This window comes from Schistocerca cancellata, chromosome 3, assembly GCF_023864275.1.
Source record: "Schistocerca cancellata isolate TAMUIC-IGC-003103 chromosome 3, iqSchCanc2.1, whole genome shotgun sequence".
NCBI lineage: Eukaryota > Metazoa > Arthropoda > Insecta > Orthoptera > Acrididae > Schistocerca > Schistocerca cancellata.
Genome location: NC_064628.1, coordinates 867,419,839 through 867,440,113, shown reverse-complemented (window position 1 = coordinate 867,440,113; position 20,275 = coordinate 867,419,839). Strand labels below are relative to the sequence as shown.

Genomic DNA, 20,275 nt, shown 5'->3' with positions numbered 1-20,275 from the left:
GGTCAGACATGATATTAGGAAGTATCCGATGATTTTTGTCACTTCAGTGTACCTCTCTTACACCTAGCTTTATATCTATGTGATAAAGCAAGAAACTGTGGGATACCTTTTGTCAGTGAAAAAATTCTAAAATAGAATTTTAGGTTTCATTTTTGAATCATCAGGTTCAGTATCAGTGTGATAAATACAAGTGATGAACATTTGTAAAGAAAGTGTACAATTAACAGTTGTGATTTAAGTGGTCGAATGATACAGGCAAGTCCAAATCAAAGTTCCTATACAGTTTCTTCATCAAAAAATTACTGACTCGAAAATGTAGATAATTTATCATGTAAAATTTTTTGAGTTACAAAATTATTTATATTTTTTCTGTCCCACTAAACATTTGTGCAGAGACAGATTTGGGGTCACTGGTAACTTCATATTTACTTTGATGAGAATAGTTCTGGAGACACCAGTAAAGGCTTCAATCGATTGATTTACAGTTAGACTGTGTGTGTGACATACATTGCAGGTGAAAATTATCCCGTTTAAGATGCTTACCAGAAGAGAGAGTGCTGTTAGTAAATGTGCAACTTCCCCCATGACAGCTAACAATTTTGACTCACTTGGCCCATAATGCCCAGTGAGGGATGGCATCCATTATAGGAGAAAAAGAAATAATAAGAAATAATAATCATAATAATAAAACAATCTGCTGCATTAATTGCTTCTTGCAAGTATCCAAGATTGAGATACTCGGTATAAATGACCTAGTAGATAGTGTCGGAAGTTCCATGCGGCTTTTCGCGGATGATGCTGTAGTATACAGAGAAGTTGCAGCATTAGAAAATTGTAGCGAAATGCAGGAAGATCTGCAGCGGATAGGCACTTGGTGCAGGGAGTGGCAACTGACCCTTAACATAGACAAATGTAATGTATTGCGAATACATAGAAAGAAGGATCCTTTATTGTATGATTATATGATAGCGGAACAAACACTGGTAGCAGTTACTTCTGTAAAATATCTGGGAGTATGCGTGCGGAACGATTTGAAGTGGAATGATCATATAAAATTAATTGTTGGTAAGGCGGGTACCAGGTTGAGATTCATTGGGAGAGTCCTTAGAAAATGTAGTCCATCAACAAAGGAGGTGGCTTACAAAACACTCGTTCGACCTATACTTGAGTATTGCTCATCAGTGTGGGATCCGTACCAGATCGTGTTGACGGAGGAGATAGAGAAGATCCAAAGAAGAGCGGCGCGTTTCGTCACAGGGTTATTTGGTAACCGTGATAGCGTTACGGAGATGTTTAACAAACTCAAGTGGCAGACTCTGCAAGAGAGGCGCTCTGCATCGCGGTGTAGCTTGCTCGCCAGGTTTCGAGAGGGTGCGTTTCTGGATGAGGTATCGAATATATTGCTTCCCCCTACTTATACCTCCCGAGGAGATCATGAATGTAAAATTAGAGAGATTAGAGCGCGCACAGAGGCTTTCAGACAGTCATTCTTCCCGCGAACCATACGCGACTGGAACAGGAAAGGGAGGTAATGACAGTGGCACGTGAAGTGCCCTCCGCCAAACACCGTTGGGTGGCTTGCGGAGTATAAATGTAGATGTAGATGTAGATATGGCTCTTAGCTCATTATAGGAACAAGATGAATGTGTGAAACATTTGCAAAGATGAATGCATGCAAACATTTGCATAGATGCAACAGAGAAAACCTGTGAACTGATTATTTATTTGAAATTTCTGTCTTTGGTTTTCAGTTTAACTCAGATTTGCTTCATAGGCATACAGTTACTCTGGGATAATGCTGTGACTGGCTTTATCACAATCTATTTAAGATCATGAATTATATTTATAGCTGGATGTCTCATGTTGACAAAACATAGAATTATACATAAGGATTTGTATTTTGTGAAAACAATGAGAATCATTATTCTTATTTTGCATTGCTAAGGAATTTAGTCACATGGGTATTATATATTCAAATATTTCATGTTACACATATAATGCTCTATGATTAGTTGGTAACATTTAACGTATTTTATAGGTCCAGTTCTACATGCTTGATGCATAGGGTTTCTAGAAATATGTGCCACTGAGAAGTGCTGAGTGTAGGTGCAGCAGTTTGTGAAAGAAATTATTGCACTTAAGAAGATTTTTTTATGGTAGATGGTATCCTATCAGAGTTATGACAATTGTTGTGGGAGCAGTTTGTCAAAGGAGACACTTGAACTAAATAATAAATAAATGGTTTATTCGTCCATAATAACTTAACAGTCATGGACATAGTTAGTTTACAAACACAAGAACATTAAAAAAAGTTTAGATGTAAAGATAAATTATACACAATAACATTAAAAATCCTTGATGGAGCACAAACATTTATCAATTAACAGTTGCTTTAATTTTGTCTTAAATTTGCTTCCTTTTAACAATTTTATATTATTTGACAATCTGTTATAACAATGTCTCCCAACAGAAAATGGACTATGATCTGTTGCTCTTTTGTTATTATGCTTACTAATATTAGCTATTATGCTAATTGCTCTTTCTGGGCTCCATATATACCGTTGGAGCCCTACCCCAAATCTCAATACCATATTTCAGGTGGGAGTGTATAGTTCCAAAATAGATTTGTCTTAAAAGAGATAAAATAGAATCATGAGCACAATAATTTTTAGTGCCCTTTTCAGAAAATTCATTTCTGGTGATATTCCTTGTTGTCAAACTGTGTACCACATCTGTATTCAACAGTATAAGTTCTAGATACAGGGTATATATGTCGCAGGACAACTGGAAAAATTCCAGGAATTTTTTCATTCAGGAAACATCTGGGAATTTTTTGGAATTCTGGGTATTTTTTGTTGTTTTACTTTTCAATTTAATTTTTGTAATTTTGACTGTTAATATTGACTGTTAATTGCTCACATAGGGACCATGAGGATAAGATTAGAATAATTACTGCATGCACACAGGCATTCAAACAGTCGTTCTTCCCACACTCCACACATGAATGGAAAAGGAAGAAGCCCTGACAACTGGTACAATGGGATGTATCCTCCGCCACACGCCTCACAGTGGTTTGCAGAGTATAGATGTGGATGTAGATGTAATAACTGATACTCTAACAATGAATTTTACTTTGCTCTACTACTCCAGAATAATACTGCAGCAATAAAACATGAACAAGAGAATAACACCAAAATAAAACTTTAGTTGCAAAGAAAATGCACTATTTACAATACAGTGCATACACAGGTGTCTGAAACACCAAAATGTGTCAAAGACTATGCATTACTTTGTAAGAACAGACTGCTTTCACTGTGTCTTTCTCTTGGGCCTCGTTTCAATGTGCGTGGCGTCACAACTGTTTACACTTCTAACAGGTCATGGTAACATATTGCAAATGGTGGTCTGAGAAGCGTTACTATCAAAATACATTTTGTTTTATGCACTATGTATTGTGTTGCATGTGAGAATGTGCAGTGAATTTTGTAAAACATGGAGCAATAGACTCTCATTCAGAACTTATCACTGTGGACCAGCCACTTTGAAAATTTTTGAGCCCAGAAGACCAACCATTTGAGCCATTATCTAAAATTTTACTGGCACATTTGTGTCTGATATATCTTAAAGGGTTACACACACTAAAAAAGGCCAAGTTTCTAGGTTAGCTTTTCAGATTTATTTTAATTATTTCATAGATTACAAATTATGCAATTATGATGGCAAAAAAATATAATTATCCTTCAAAAAAATACCCATGATTGGCTTTTCTATGGAAAAGACGAAGTGCTCAATAGAACACATAGTCAGCCACGTAACCCATGAAATGTTCGGTGCACAGTAGTTAAATTTATAATTGTGCTTGTCAGAAATATTCAGCTGCTGCAATTCAAGCTGTGCTTGTAGACTCCTGCTTCACCACACCCTCATAAAAAAAACAGCAAAAATTAAGTGTTGCCAAACATTGAAGATTTTTCCAAAACACAATGTTTTTTTGCTATGTTTTGTTTCCTAAGGTGTCGGGAAGTTGTATATCAATGTGTAAAACCTCCACCAGTCAAAGGATTGATAAGTTTTACAGCTCTGGTGGAATGTATATTCTCTCTTAACTTGGAAAAAAGTACTTCCACCAAGGGTTTAGAGTGTATTTTCACCACGGAAGAAGTGTACTTTCACCCGTGAAAAAGTGTATTTTTAACCGGGAAATTCTGGAAAAAAATGGAATTTTTTTTTCCTGTCCATATATGCACCCTGCAAATAACTGTATATTTCCCCCTATAAATATAACTAAAGAAATAATAACAAGAAAAGTGCACTATCTGGTAATGCTGTGAATAATGGTACTGAGTGTCTTTCAGTGACAAAAAGAGATTGTTGTCTATTTTTATTCTGTATGACATGGTGATTCTAAAATATTTTAATGGTTTTAATAGAAGATCTTTTGTGAAGAGTCTTATGTTACTAAATTCCAATCAAGTTATTGAATATCATGTATTTAATTATGCAGGCCATGAATTTCCCTGCATCTGTGGCAGGGGAAATGCCATCTTGCAACAAAGCAGTGACAGTCCGAATTGATGACGTTATTGAAGTGAAGCTACTACAGAACCGAGAGGTGCTAGTGGATGGCCGTGTGCCAGATGAGCTTCCTGTCAATGTGTCTGGTGTATACATTCATGAAGCTTCATCAATGTTTGTTGTGGGTAAGAAACTTAATACTTTAACACTGTCATATAGGACAATATGTCAAAAACACAATGTAAATTACATATTAACTGTGAATCCTAAAACAAAATATATGAACTATCCAAGTCTACTCTGAACATAAACCACAGACAAAATTTTGACACTGAAGGGTGGAGACACATTCAAAAAACACTAGAAAATTAATAAATCCATGATATGGTGTACTATATTTTGTAGTTTATTTCCATATTCACAACTTTTATCAATGAGTTATATTTTTTGATACACTAATTACTAATATGTTCAAATACTTCTATTACAACTAGATAGACATACTTTAATTACATCAAGTATGGGATTCAAGTGATACATGTCTTTGTTCATTCTCCTTCAGCCTCCATTCATGATGAATTAATGTGCATGTTTCACCAAAGATGTCATCTCATAATAAGCACAAACATATTTGATTAAAAAATAATTAATCAACTCCATGAAACTGAATGGAAAGATTTCCAACCCTGTCAGGCGTGATATGATGCTAAAATGGGAATGTTTAGTTATCAAAGAACCAGGCTAAATCCTAAATACATCAGTTTGAGAGCTCAAAGAGATGTTATATTAGGCCTTAAATGTTACATTAAATGATTGGAGAGGAAGATTGAAACTGGGGATGTGATTGGAGAGGGAAAGAATGGCAACAGAATAGAAGGAATTGATCCATGATTGATGGTGCATGGTACCAATGTTCCAAAAAGCCGTGTACAAAGATGAGATTTTTCAAACAGTCGTATTTTGGGTGCTGTTGATCACAAAAATAATGGATCAAGTGTTTTGGATAGCCCGTGAGCTATGGCCCTTTAGTATACCTATCGGAAGGAAGGACAGGGCCAAAATTTCAACAGTACACATTTCCTCCAGCCCAGGCAAACTGAGTAAACCAGTGGGTTCTTTTGCATTAGATGTGGTCTAGGGTGGACCTAAGATGGCATATAAAATCACGATTTGTTCAGGGACAGTCCTGAGAAAACCCTGAAAAACTATGATTTTTAGGTATCAAATTGTGGGGATGTCCACCACTACAATTTCTATTCATGGAAAATCATTGAAATTTTTACTGTATGTTCTTAAGATGGTGTTCACAGGAAAAAATTTCTTTTGATATCATTATCCATTATCAAGATCCAGATCTTCAGAGTTACTGTTCTTATGCGCGTAATATCTGGTCTAAGGCATAAACGTAGTTCTAAGTGATGTAGTGAACACATGAGAAGAGTTTTGGAGTAATCACAAGGGTTCTGCATTCCTCAAACTGTGTTTTTAATCACTATTTTTCACCAATAAAACTTTGATGTTCTGTCTCTGTATAATGGGCACTTCTTACCTATACAGGCTGTTGTGACCTGGAAATTGTTCAATGGTGCCACCTGGCAGGTTAAGCACTTTACAAAAAATTATTTTGTCATACAAAATTCATATTACTTGCAAATTAAACACTGATTCTTGGAATACTGTAGGTTTAGCGTAAAAATGTTGTGCATTTTTATATAAGGTGAAATTTTATTAGATGGAAGACAATTTTGTATTAACCTTATATTATGCCTATTTATTTGTTATGTCAAAGTATATTTGTTGTGTCAAAGTATATAAACAAATTATCAAAAACTTTATTGACCTACAGAATTCATTTTATATAAGCAGCACACCCAGCAGTAATAGGGAAAAGAAGGGAGCCAGCTGAAACATGCTCCTGTCAGATCACAAAAAAAGTGAATATGCTCCTCCTTAAAAGACTCCAACTGAGAAGTCAGGATGTAGTTTCCTCAATCTTCATTCCTCCTTCCTCACCAAAAATTTTGGCCTGCAAACATATTTGCCATTTTTTCTGTTGAATGAGAGACAGTGACTGACAGTGAAAGAGAGAGGAGATGGTGCCAGTGGGAGTAAAAGAGAGAGGAGACAGTGATAGTGGGAGAGAGAATGACAGTGAAAGGAATGATAGGCAGTGGAAGCCAAAGAGAGAGAAGATAGTGAGAGACAGTGGTAATAAAAGAGAAATAGTTATGGGTGGAGATAGTAGCAGTGGTAACAAAAGACAGTGGTAAATGAAAAAGAAAGATAAAGGGGACCATACATAGGTTTACGTCTCAAATAGGATTTAGAATGTTCTGTGTTAAAAAGAGTGCAAATATGTTTGCATGGCAAAATTTGTGGTGGGGTAGGAGGAATAAGGATTGAGGCTGGTGATACCCCACTTTCCTGTCTGAATCTTTCAATGAGGAGCATATTCATCTTTTTTGTGCTCCTGTGGAAGCAGTTTTCAGCTAATTCTTAATAATTCTTATGTAAGAATTAGTGTATGTCTCGCTAATGGCAGCCAAGATCTGGTGAATTCTAATGACTGATTAACTGTGATGGAATGCTTACTAAGGTTTGCAAGACAGTAAAGAATATAACTTAGAAACCCTCAGGCCTTGACTACATTAAGTGGTTATTTATTTCAAATTTTAGCTGGACAGTCAGATAATATTTTCCCAAAAAATTGCAGCTTCAGTGACTATACAACTGGCTGTTAAAATGTATTCTTTCTTGGATGGTGCTGAAATTAGCATAGATCATTAGAAGGTCATATGTGACACCACTGTCACACAGTCTGTTCACATTATGTTGTAAGATCCCCTGGTTTGTTTGTTTCTCTTGCAAAGTACCTCTCTGATTCTGTTCTGTGTATGGCTTAGCAAAATAGGAAGACTGCCAAAAGATTTCTAGTTGGGATGTCATTTGAACTATCGGTTTTACTGCTCCATTTGATAGTTTCACTCTAATCATTTACTTTCTGTAACTACAGTAATGTACAGAAAGCTTTTTCTGAACTACACATTTCTCACTGCAGGCAGCACCCCATGCAGGGAATACTCTCATTCTTAGTTCTTTCAATGTTGGCAGTAATTCATCTATAAATGCTGTGTGAGGCTATGTCAGTGAGTAGGTATAATTGATGTATGGTGAATGCATGAGACATTCCATGGTTATTTCCATGGAATCATTTACCTCCAAATGATAAGTTGAGGACAGTAGGTATCTTCTCTGATTTGTCTAAAGTATTTGATTGTGTGGACCATTCTGTACTTTTCCATAAGTTGGATCATTATGGAATTAAGGGAAAAGTTCACCAGTGGTTCTGTTTGTAACTAGTAAATAGAAAGATTGCCAATAAACTGTGACAAAACACAGGTTATACAAATTGTGATACAAATGAAATTTGATTCTTGTAGGATGGTCACTAATTACAAAGCAAACATTTTAAAATCTTATGAATAAATATGAAAAACTTTCTTGTATGACATTAATGACCTTCCTTAGAAATGTTATCTGCTCTCTTCAATATACAAATAATTTTTGTTGTTGCCCAAATGGAACTGAGGAAACTACTTTTCTTTGCTTATTAACAGTTAGCTTGAAAAGACCAACTTACATTTAGTAGTCAGTATTTTTACTGAATTTTCTAGACTAAATTAGGTGCATCATTTAACAACTTCATTGTTATGTTATATATCTAATACCTGATTCAGCATTATCTGTATCAGTTAGAACTTATAATCCCCTGTGACATACTCTAGCTGACATACAGTCAAAACAGAAACCTACAGATCCCATCATAAGCAAACAACTCTACCTCACTGTTCTTTTTTGTCATAATTAATAACAGATATCTTGTTAATTTCACTGTGCTGCTCACATTCAGTATGTTCAGTGAATTCAGTCGACAGCTGCATCCTTTGTCAATAGGAAGGCCTGAGATTGCATCTGGATGTGGTACTTGCAGCTCCTACTTGATGTGCAGCATATAAAAAACTTGATAGTTAACATGTGTTGTAACTTAATACATTATTACATTTTCATGGAGTTTGCTTCATTTTTGCATAAAAGTGTAGTCCACGGCCAGTTTTAATTATTTGGATGTTTAGCTGTGAAGTAGTCATTTGTCTCACTGTGTCACATTTAACTAATGGGTTGCATCTTCTTGACGATTTTCTGACTTTTCTCTTCACTATATTTTATTGTAGGCTTTTTTATTGTGAGGGGGGGGGGTCTTTTGTAGTTCTTTCCTTATCCTTTTGAAGCTTTAGACTTATGAAAAGACTGCTGTATCATTTGAAAAATTGAAGCATTTGGTTTTGTTTTGTTTTGTTTTGCTTTGTTTGTATGGATATTAGCATAAATAGTAAAGGACATGGTGCAAACATGCTACCATGAGATAAGCTATTCTTTTAAGTTCTCAATCTGCTAGCTTCCCTTGAGGCTGTTAATTTTGTGTTTTGAAGTTTTATATGATACGTCTTTCTCATTCCATATAGTGTGCATAGAGAAGCAGCATGTGCTCCTCTGTATCATTTGGTGATGTAAGTTCAATGAAAATGACACTGACAGTGTTATTCTTCACATTGGACACTTCCTTTCAATGTCAGCTTGCTGACTTTTATTGAATAGGTACTTTTTTTGCAGTGCATGTTGTTGTATCACCAAGAATAGTCTGACTCTCTCCCATACTTGATGTTCTTGTACCATATTTCTTGCTATTCCACTCATCACATATCTTTCATGGCTGCTTTCACTTTTCTTTTTTGTTCATCTCTTACCTTAAGCTGTCCTTTTTTCTTGTAACCCCCCCCCCCTTTCCTCCCCAGTATTTTCCAAATTCTTTCATTTTCCACTATTAAATTTTCCAGCTTACTATATAATCTTTTTTCTTGTTCTTCAGTCTTTATTTATTTCTTTTCTTTTTCAAAACTTCTCATGTATTCACTCACTTTATTATTTGCACTTACTGAACTTAATTTGTTTGTATCCTTAGTACTGAAGCTTTGATATTACATTGTTAATTAATAATTATGTCATCAGACTTCTTGTTGCACTGGCATTCTTTTCTGAAGCTTGAATGATTGATTACTAGTAGCTTCTCTGTTATTAACCAGTACTTAATTCTCTGTCTCTCTCTCTCTCTCTCTCTCTCTCTCTCTCTCTCTCTCTCTCTCTCTCTCACACACACACACACACACACACACACACACACACACACACACACCTACAAGCCATTGTTTTTGTGTTAGTAAAGTGCATGCTACAACATACCTCAATGTGAGGGTGTGGGGAGAGAGATTAGAGCTCTGCTGCCTTGTTCACATCTTGTGATTCTATATTTAGGTAATTAGTTCTGTTTATTGTGTACTAGCTAATTTATTTGTGCTTTAGTTTAATCATGAAAGATTGTGTAATAAATGTGTTCTTCATATCATAGTGAAGCTTCCAAATGGCTTGAAAGTCTTTTGGGATGGAGCTACACGAGTCTACGTAGATGCACCCCCCAGTCTTCGTGGGAAAACAAAGGTAAGCATTGTTGCCTATTAGGAACTGCTATCTGAAATACTTTCTATAAATATAATTTTCTGGTATGGGATCTTTGTAATAGCATATACATAAGAACAAAGTTGCTTCTGATTGTGAAGTGTGCACTGGACACATAATTAGCAATGATTTCACTGGTGTAATAATTTTTGATTCATTCGTTGATTCAGTGGTTTTTAATTGATATGCAGTAAAAACATTTGGAAAAACATTACTGATACATATCTTTTTCTGTATGAAATATTTGCAAATTGCTGCTGCACACAAAGGAACCTTGTCTTGTACACACTAGTAAGACACCTGTTTCAAAAATGTCTCTTCTAATGCATACTTCTACTTCTACATCCACATCTACAATTGCCTCCATACTCTGCAAACAACTGAGAAAGGTCTTGCAAAGGGTACTTCACATTGAACCATGTATTGTGGTTGCTTCCTGTTCTATTTGAGTGTGGAGCACGGGAAGAATGAACACTTAAATGCATCTGTGCACATAGCCGTTAATCTAATGTTGTAATACTTGAGCTTCTCCCAGCATGTAACATATTGAATGTTCAGATAACTTATGGGGTATGCAGCTAGGCAATGTCTAAGGACCAACCACTAATATTTTGGCAGATGAACACCTTGACATTTTGAAGGCACAAGTGAAATAAAAGATCACTGTGCATGGCAACTTAACTTCTTGCTGGATGGAATTACGTCAACCAGGAAACAAAAGTTGGCATATGCAGAAAGACAATACACACCCTAAACCTCTAGTTTCACTATCACCCATACCCTTCGTTGTTTGACCATGGAAAGTGCAGGATCTCAGGTAGAATTTAAGAAAAATCATCCATCTCTATTTATCAGGTCTTTTGCAAATTTAATCTCGATAGCTTCCCTAATTACTCTATCAAAATAACTGGAAGTACATGCCAGACTTTCTGTGATGCTGTAGTCCATTGTGTTGTTGGCATCACAGATTTGCTTGGCTGTTACAACTGTGTATGATGCTTATAGTCTGTACAGCATTCCTCCATGGTCTTGATTTTCTGACCAGTTTACATTGTGCCACAACTTCTACATCTACACACATACTCTTCAAGCCACCATATGGTGCATGGTGGAGGGTACCTTATACCACTACTAGTCGTTTCCTTTCCTGTTCCACTCGCAAATAGAGCAAAGGGAGGAAGAGTGTCTATATGCTTCCTTTCATCTGACCCAGTGTGGATCCCATACAGTCAAGCAGCATGCAAGAATGGGTCACACCAGTGTTCTATGTGTGGACTCCTTTACAGGTGAACCACATTTTCTTAAAATTTCCTCAGTTAACTGAAGTCAACCATGCACCTTTTCTACTACAATTATTACATGTTCCCTCCATTTCATATAACTTTGCAACATTACACCTAAGTATTTAACTGATGTGACTGTGTCAAACAGCATATTACTAATGCTGTACTTGAACATTACAGGATTTTTCTTCCTACTCATTTGCATTAACCTACATTTTTCTACATTTAGAGCTGCCTGTTGTTCATCACACCAACTAGAAATTTTGTCTAAGTCACCTTGTATCCCCCTAAAGTTACTCAATAATTGGCACCTTCCTGCACACCACAGCATCATCAGCAAACAGCCACAGATTATTACTCACCTTGTCCATCATATCATTGATGTATATAGAAGATAACAGCATCCTATCACACTTCGCTCGGGCATTCCTGATGATACCTATGTCTCTGATGATCACTCACCATTGCATACAATATACTGGGTTCTGTTACTTAAGAAGTCTCTGAGGCATATCTGGGTACCTACTCGATATGCTTGCATCTTTGTTAACAATCTGCAGTGGGGCACGAGATCAGATGCTTCATGGGATATGTTAGACCTCTGCGTTGTGCAAACCTGGATCATTGTTTACAGTCCTAAAAATGGGACCTAATCTTAGATTATTGACAAAAAACTTTGTTTCTTCAAAATACAACCATTCCTATTGGGAATACAACCTGCATAAGGCAAGGAAGTTGTAGAATTAGATGCCAAATCACTATTCCTGTCACTCATTTGATCCACAGTTGGTAAGAGGTGACTTCAATATGGGCTAACTCATCTGAGGTAATAATGGGCTCTATGAACAAAGACACAATTCACCCTCTGATGCTGAACCGTGTGGTGACAACCATCAGACTGAAGATACAAATCAGATTGAACTGGCTTCCTATAAACAACTCATGCCATTGTACAATCATCCTGTCATTGTTCCTCCTGACTAACAAATTAAGAAAGGGAAGGCAACCATCCTTTTCCATCTCCATAATAAAGCAGGTATTCAGATGAATTGGATTGAAGTGTGCAATTATTGTTTAACCGCACCAAATATTGTCCACACAGAAACATCTGCAGGCGTAGATAGGTGTGTGTAAGAACATTATGGCAACTGTGGTAGTTATTCTCTCTTCGTGTTGCATCTTCAAAAATGTCCATTTAAAAATACAAGATCTTGTCACATCTGAAGACGGAAGTTAGAATGTAGGTCGATAGTAGAATGAAAACTTGCAACTTCTGCATACTGTAACTTTCACTTAATCATGCTGAGGGAACACAACTGCATACATCTTTCTCGCACCAGCTCAAAAAGACCAACAGACCCTGAGATCGGTGAAAAAAAATGAGGTACATAAAATAATTTCATTTTAACCTTGAATTTTCTGTTAGCTTACTGAGATGATCAAACCTCCCTACAATATCTTTGCAGCATGGGGATGGTGCGAGTATTTATTTATATGTGTAGGTCATTTAAAGAACCCACAGAAACTGGTCATTGAATAAAACTAAATTGAGATCAAAACATGTTGCATTTGTTTAGTCATTGAATGCCAAACCAAACTTCAATTAAATTTAATGAAGAGAAACCTAGTAAAATATCAGAGTCAATCCAGTATAGTCACTCTGATTGCTATATGAAATGTGCTGAATTGCTAATGTGGTGTACATACTGATCTACTAATGGGATCAATAGAATAGCAAGATAGTTTGCCATACTGTATGTCAGAGAACCTATGTTATTGATAGCATACCTCAGAGAAATTCCTTCCTTATGAGTCCTTGGAAGGCAGTGTAATATAGGAGGGACAATGCAACATCTGACAAGAGTAAAACGTTGGAAGAGATGCCACAACCTGCACGCAGCTCAGTCTGTGTTACACTGGATTACTTAGCAAGAACAGCATCTGTGATATGTCAGAGGCCAGTTATCAAAATAGTGTGCAAAAAATGGAAACAACAACTCAACTGTACACCCAGGATATAATTATACTTATCCAGCATAACTGTAGAATTGCTCTTAATCACTGATGAGATAACAGTATCAGGATCCAACCTGAGTGAATACAAAGTAGACCTCTCTGCTGCTGTAATATTACTCTTGTATGACTGTTCTCCTGTGAACATATGGCATACTTCTCTTCCAACCTCCTGAGCAATGTCTGGAAGTAGTCTAAAAACAGCCTGTTTGACACAATTTATAAAATTAACAACTGGCAACAGTAGTATTGGCACATTTACACCATCCTTACCACTGTTTAAAAAGTGGTGGCAAGCTGAACTAATAAACATGATAGCATAATGTGGCATCTCTTCCAATGTTTTACTGTTGTCAGATGATTTTGAATGAACAGCACTTTCATTTTGCTCACCACCCTGGTCTTCCCAAATCTTTAAGTTGTCACTGAAGTTGTCATCACTTTCTAAAAGATGCATTCTATTTCTGAATCAGACAAGTGCCTCCTTTTTGGCATTGTGAAAGGTTGTGAAATAATAACACTAAAAAAAATGCTGGTAGACTATCACTACAGGCATGAAGTGTGCTCATGAAACAAACTTTATAACTAGCCAAGAACACATTTGTGCAGTGAAAAGTAATATTATAATGACATTATTTTGTCACTGATTTTTGATTGTTTTATTTTGTAATATTATAATAACATTATAAGGAATTGTAATGTCTTTTAACATTTTTTGTACCTCGCATGTCAATATCCAAGCTCTAATTACTTTGTAACAAACTTAGTGGAAACTGCTGTCAAATGACTAACCTCGAGGTAATAGTTCCCCAATTGGAATCTTCTGGTCAGTGAACACTGAATGGCAGAACAGCACTGTCCTATCATGCTGAAACCTTTGTGCTAATGCAGTTAGGCAGTTCAATACTGCTGGGAATAAAACCAATGAAACTTCAGAAATAATGTTGTTATGTTCTGAAAACTCTTGCATAAAATAGAGAAACAAATACTTACACTGTATGCTTGCACATCCCTGATTATCTTTAATCAGTGACACAATGTATCACAGATAATGTTCATTCACATTCAGTACACACATATTATGATGGCTGTAGCTCCTTGATTGATTGTTTGCATATCATGAAATAAAATTAGTTTATCAATACCCCTCTCGCTGCACCACGGTTCTCTTTGCCAGTGGTTAGAGCACCACAAAATGATAACAGAATACAATATTAAAGTCAATGGAAATGACTTCCTCTGAAATTTTCTTAACATCACTAAACGTCTGACCTCTGTTCACATGGTTTTGAATTATGTAACATGCAACATGCTTTCTGGTGCAAATGTGAGTGCACTTCACATACCATATTAGGTGGAGCAGCGTTTCACTGAACTGCTCAGTCAAAGTTGCAACTGTATTGTAGAGATGTGTGGCATAGTTGTCATTGATTGTGGACATTGACCTAATACTAACAGCATTCCTGTGAATGAACATCAGCAAGTGATAAGCATTCACAACATACAACCTAGAGGAGTAGTTAGCCAAGTGTTTGTTAGCAACATGAAACTTGTTCTACTGAAAACATTAAGTATCTATTCCAAATTGGATAGTCATTTTCATCTGCTCAATGAAGGTGAGGAAAGCGTATCACTCTGAATGTGGCTGGACACACTGGGAAGAGTAAGAAATGTTACGCTGTTACCAAAGTATTCGCTCTACAATGGTGCTACGTGGCACAGTCTCATGTTATGTTAATGTGGATTTGATGCTGAATAATTATGTCAGAACTCTACTAATTTCTGTGGCTTAGTGTAAAATGTATTAAGCTTGACAAAGCAATAGTCTATCCATTTCTGTCTGACATAAGGGACCAAAAAAGAAATTGTCAGGTGATAAATCACATGAATACAGGCAGTGAGACATCAATTCAATGTATTTTCCCTGTCAGATAATCAATTTTTTAACATTTTGTATGACACAATGTAGAACAATGCAACATTTTTGTTTGTTTTTCCTAGTTTCATCAATGACTTGTTATAAATAAATTGTTGTATAGTATTTAGCAATAACTGTTCTTCATTCTCTAAAACAATGACTGACACATTCTCAATGCAACCAAAGAAATAAACAGTCATTTTTGTGAAAGTGCTTCAAAAACAAGACATTTTTGTTAGTTTTGGTTCAATTTTGAAACATCAGCTGCTCAGTTTTTGGCTTGTATTTATATGTCCAAGTTTCATCTCTGAGCATCTACATACACCAATTGACACTAAGTTCTGAATGTATATAAGCTCCTAGAAAACTGAAACATCCAATTGCTTTATTCTTAGAGAAACATTACACAAGCTGTTTGAATTTCGTATCAATTGCAAAGGAGTTGACTAGCCGAAAAACAATTCAATGCATTATCTTATAAAGAGCTAAGGCATTGTAGTGCGAAGTAAGCAAGGTTTCACTGTCAGCAACAATTGATGATTGACTCTAATTACACAACAGGGCTGATCATTGATAGCCACAATGAAAAAGAAGGGCCTGAGGAGATTGCAGTTAAGCATGAGTAATAATTTCTTCTGAGGGAGAGTGTCTGTTTCTGACTAGGACAAATTGTCTTTTATTATTCAAATAGGAAGACATTTGTATTACTAAACTGCTAAAAACACTGAGACCCAGTTACAGGGTGCCTATCTAATGGTTTCAGGGGGAACAAGGATTTGACTTTCAGTATCTCATATAATTAGTGGCTGAATCTAAAAATTTAAATGTTGTTGTTATCCACTCATTAAATGGCATAATCTAATATTTGAGTCTTAACACAATAAGTCAATTATTAATGTTAAAAGCTGTGTATATTTCTTGGCGCAGTGTAACTGACAGTGCACATATTACCACGACTATATTCATCCGTTATTTGAGAATGAGAGCACTTAACTACTACAAACAAACTTAATACATGATTTCAAACTTTCTTGAATGTTTTCCTTTCTGACACTTCCCCCCACCCACCTACACACACACACACACACACACACACACACACACACACACACACAGAGTAATGAAAAGAAACAGTGTATTGCTTGCTACATTTTTGCTCTTGTGTAGTGAACCTTCAACAACAAGCATGGTGTTTTAATTTATTATGCACTTGCTACTAATTCTATTCACACCACATTTTTGAGACAGTATCCACATATACTACTGAAAGTTCCTGCAAAATTATATAACTGTGTGATATGCAGTTCAGGAGATACAATGACATAAACACTGAGGTGCACGACACTCTAGCTTTTCTTAAAACTGAGGGCAGATCACCCAGATATGTTGTAACACATCAGTTTTAACTTATTTCTAGAGTAATGAAATGTTTGAGGCTGTTTTATATGTGAGAATTTTATTCTGTAAAGAACTGAGTATGGTATTACTGGGTATATCTAATTTGTGTTTCTCTTCACTGTTAAATTCCAGTTTAGTTTGTAAGACATAACAGGGAATTCAGTCAACTGCTTTACTCAGCTCACACAACACGAGTGGTATCTTTGTATTTTCAAAAGCTCTGAATTTTTCACAAGCCCCATGTCTTAACCAGTTTCCACCTCCTTCTGTTCTGCAACAAGGGCTTATACTTCAGGGTCTTTTGACATCTCATGTACGTTATTGCGATAGTTTCCACACAACTTTCATTTTTCTTAGCTTTCATTCATTTAACGTTGATCAAAGTATCTTGCAGTGGAAACACCATCTTCATTGGGCTTGTTTGTTCCGAGCACTTCACACAGATTTTTTTTTAACCTGCAAAATTTTGCTTTAAGGTGTTTTATTTGATTTTATGTGACCTGAATAACACTTGTGATTCTTCAAACAATGGAAAATCCAGGATGTAATGCAACAACATTAGAGAAAAAGATTCACACAGTGATAGCTTTCGGCCATTAAGACCTTTGTCAGCAATAGAAAAATACACACACACACACACACACACACACACACACACACACACACACTTACACAAACACAACTTGCACACATGTCTGCAGTGTCAGATGAATGAAATCACAGTTCAATTGTCTGAGACTGCAGACGTGTGTGCAAGTTGCGTTTACGTGACTGTGTGTGTGCCTGTGTGTGTATGTGTGTCTACTGCTGACAAAGGCTTTAATGGCCAAAAGCTATAATTGGCTATAATTGTGTGAATCTCTTTGTTATGCTTATCGCGTCTCAGCATCACTGCTAAATGGTGAGTAGCAACCTTCCTTCTCTAATATTGTTACTTGTGACTCTTCTAATTATTTTTTTTCTGGACTCAGAGAAGTAACTAGTATAGTTTATGATATGTAACTTTTGATAAAAATTAATAAGTACAAGCAAGTCCTCTGATTGATGTTACAAATTTAGGTTCTACTCACATGGATCTCCCATAGAGACAAAGACAAATAAAAACTGAAACTCTTTTTTTGATTGCCTATTGAACAATACAAAATGCACTCATTTAAACACAATCAATAAATCAGTAAAATAATCTTGGCTCTGACAAGCAAAGTCATCCTAAGCTTGATTAAAACAAGTCCACAAGGAACATCTGTGTGTGAGTCTGTAATGCAGAACGAAGAATTGTCAATGCATCCTGTGCTAACTGAAGGTCCATTAATGTAAGCTAGTTCAGTGTACATATGCACAGACAAGATTCAGTAGCCAACACAAAGTGCACACATAGAAGTGCTTGAGAGCAACTGCATCTCATGAGGTTCACCTATGTTATCCACTTCCTGGAGGGTGCTCTTGCTAGCAGTGCTCCCTGTGACTCTCTTAGCACCCGCTGTGGCTGTGGCATTTGCCACTCTGTCATTGCTGACAATATTAGTTTGATCTCTATGTGTTCTGGTGGGTATTTTGATAATCATTCAGTTCAGGATATGAAAGAAATCTATGACATTATAAGATGTTGGAAATTTGTAAGACAAACCACTGTAAACAATTTCAAATTTTTGTTTATACCATGAGTTTGTAAGTAGGTGTTCTTTCGTATAATTGCTGGATTCCAGTTTTGGTTTGAAAGATTTTTTTACCAAATTAAACATCATTATTGAAGGCTGATTGTATATCTTTTATTATTTTCAATAGGGATTGTGTGGTACCTTCAACTCAAACCAGAAAGATGACTTCCTGACACCTGAGGGAGACACAGAGCAGACAGTTGCAGCATTTGCCAATAAATGGAAGACTCAAGGAGAGTGCGCGGATGAACCTGAGAAAACATCATCTCATCCCTGTGACACTAATATTCAGAACAAAGAAGCAGCCATTCGCCTTTGTAGCAAGTTGCATGGAACAATTTTTGCTGGTAATACTTCTTTAATTTATGATTTTCTTATAAATAATAACATCTGAAACCTGTGCCAGTTAATTTTTCTCTTGTTTCACACTGTTAACTAGAGTTCTAGAGCTGATTGTTGTTTTTCAGACTGCCATTACACAGTGGATCCCCAGCCATTCTATGAAGACTGCCTGTATGATGTCTGTTCATGTCAGCTTGATGTGAACCAATGTCTGTGCCCCATACTTGCAGCATATGCCAAAGAATGTAGCCGCAACCATGTACCTATTGATTGGAGACATTCTGTTAGAGAGTGTGGTAAGCTAATATCCATTAATTTCCCTTATGTCATCTTTGTTTCTGACTTTATTTTTTTTTATAGTATCTTTCATAATAATAATAATGAATTTCCTGACAACAAATCCTAGTCTTTTCTCCCTGTTATTATGGTTCTAGGATGAACCATCTCCACAATGTCCCCTGACAAATTCTGACATGACAGTTGTGATCTACTTACATTATTTTTATAGTATTTTTCATAGATATTGATGTTTGAAGAAATACCAGAAATTTTGAGCATCAGTGCTAAGTTCCACGCAATCTGATCATCATAAGCTACACAAACAGAACACAACCCTCTAAATATAACAAACACAGTAATGGATATCAAACAATAGTATCTATGCAAAATACTCATTTTCTTCACATGAAAGTTGCTAAAGAGTGTGAATGAGATATCCTTTCAACTTAGGGAACTAAATTACTTCTTGGGCTCTGACTCAGGATTCAACGCCTACTGATCCAACACTTACCCACATAGCATTTGTCTTAATAGAGCTGTCTACAATATAACTATACATTCTTATGTAATTTGTGATTTAAGAACGTTTTTAAAGGAGATTGCACAATGGTAACTTAACGATGCAGTTTTTAATTACAAAGTTGAGGAAGACAAGAGGCACATCAGTCAGAAAACTCCTTACACTACAATGAAGATAATGTTGTATGTTGATGAACTGCTGGAGGAGGTGGAACTATTGTGCATGGAATAATGGATGCCATCATTCCTAACATGGCTAACGTGTACCTGGCTTGTTCTGCATTAAAATGCTTTTGTCGAGATGCTTCTTGCAGAAATCATTCACAGTAGCTAGTTCACTGTCCATCCAATCCCATTGGTTCTCGTTGTTTTCTTCATGCATTTCTGGCCTAAATATTTCTGGAAGACAGAACTATTGAATGACTAGAGTAAAATTTGAGACAAATAACAGGAAAACAAAGCGCTAAGGTTTAACACCACTTACATAAAAGGAAGTCGTTTTTAGCTGTCAATCAAAGTGTCGACTAATATACCTGCAGAACTTTTACACATACCAGAACATCTCTTAAAATACAAAGAATTTGAGAGAATATATTTTGAGGGCCGCAGATTATACCTTATAAAAAGAGGAAAAGTGGCTACATGAACAAAAACAGAGAAAATTCCCAATTCACAGATGCCGAGTAATGTATCAAACATTAAAAGATTTCACTGCAGGAATAAAAGTCCAAATCTCGAGAAATCAAAAGCTATATTCCACAAAGTTTTTCACAGAGTTT

At 36.1% G+C, this 20,275-nt stretch overlaps 1 protein-coding gene across 1 annotated transcript in view; it reads left to right on the top strand.

The window, feature by feature from the left end:
* The window catches only part of LOC126175921 (hemocytin), a 486,280-nt gene that overhangs the window by 137,783 nt on the left and 328,222 nt on the right, over positions 1-20,275 (top strand). Inside the window, exons 17-20 of the mRNA XM_049922991.1 lie at positions 4,505-4,700; positions 9,980-10,068; positions 18,484-18,703; positions 18,824-18,994. Coding sequence (XP_049778948.1) covers positions 4,505-4,700; positions 9,980-10,068; positions 18,484-18,703; positions 18,824-18,994 — 676 coding nt within the window. The remainder of the gene's footprint in view (positions 1-4,504; positions 4,701-9,979; positions 10,069-18,483; positions 18,704-18,823; positions 18,995-20,275) is intronic.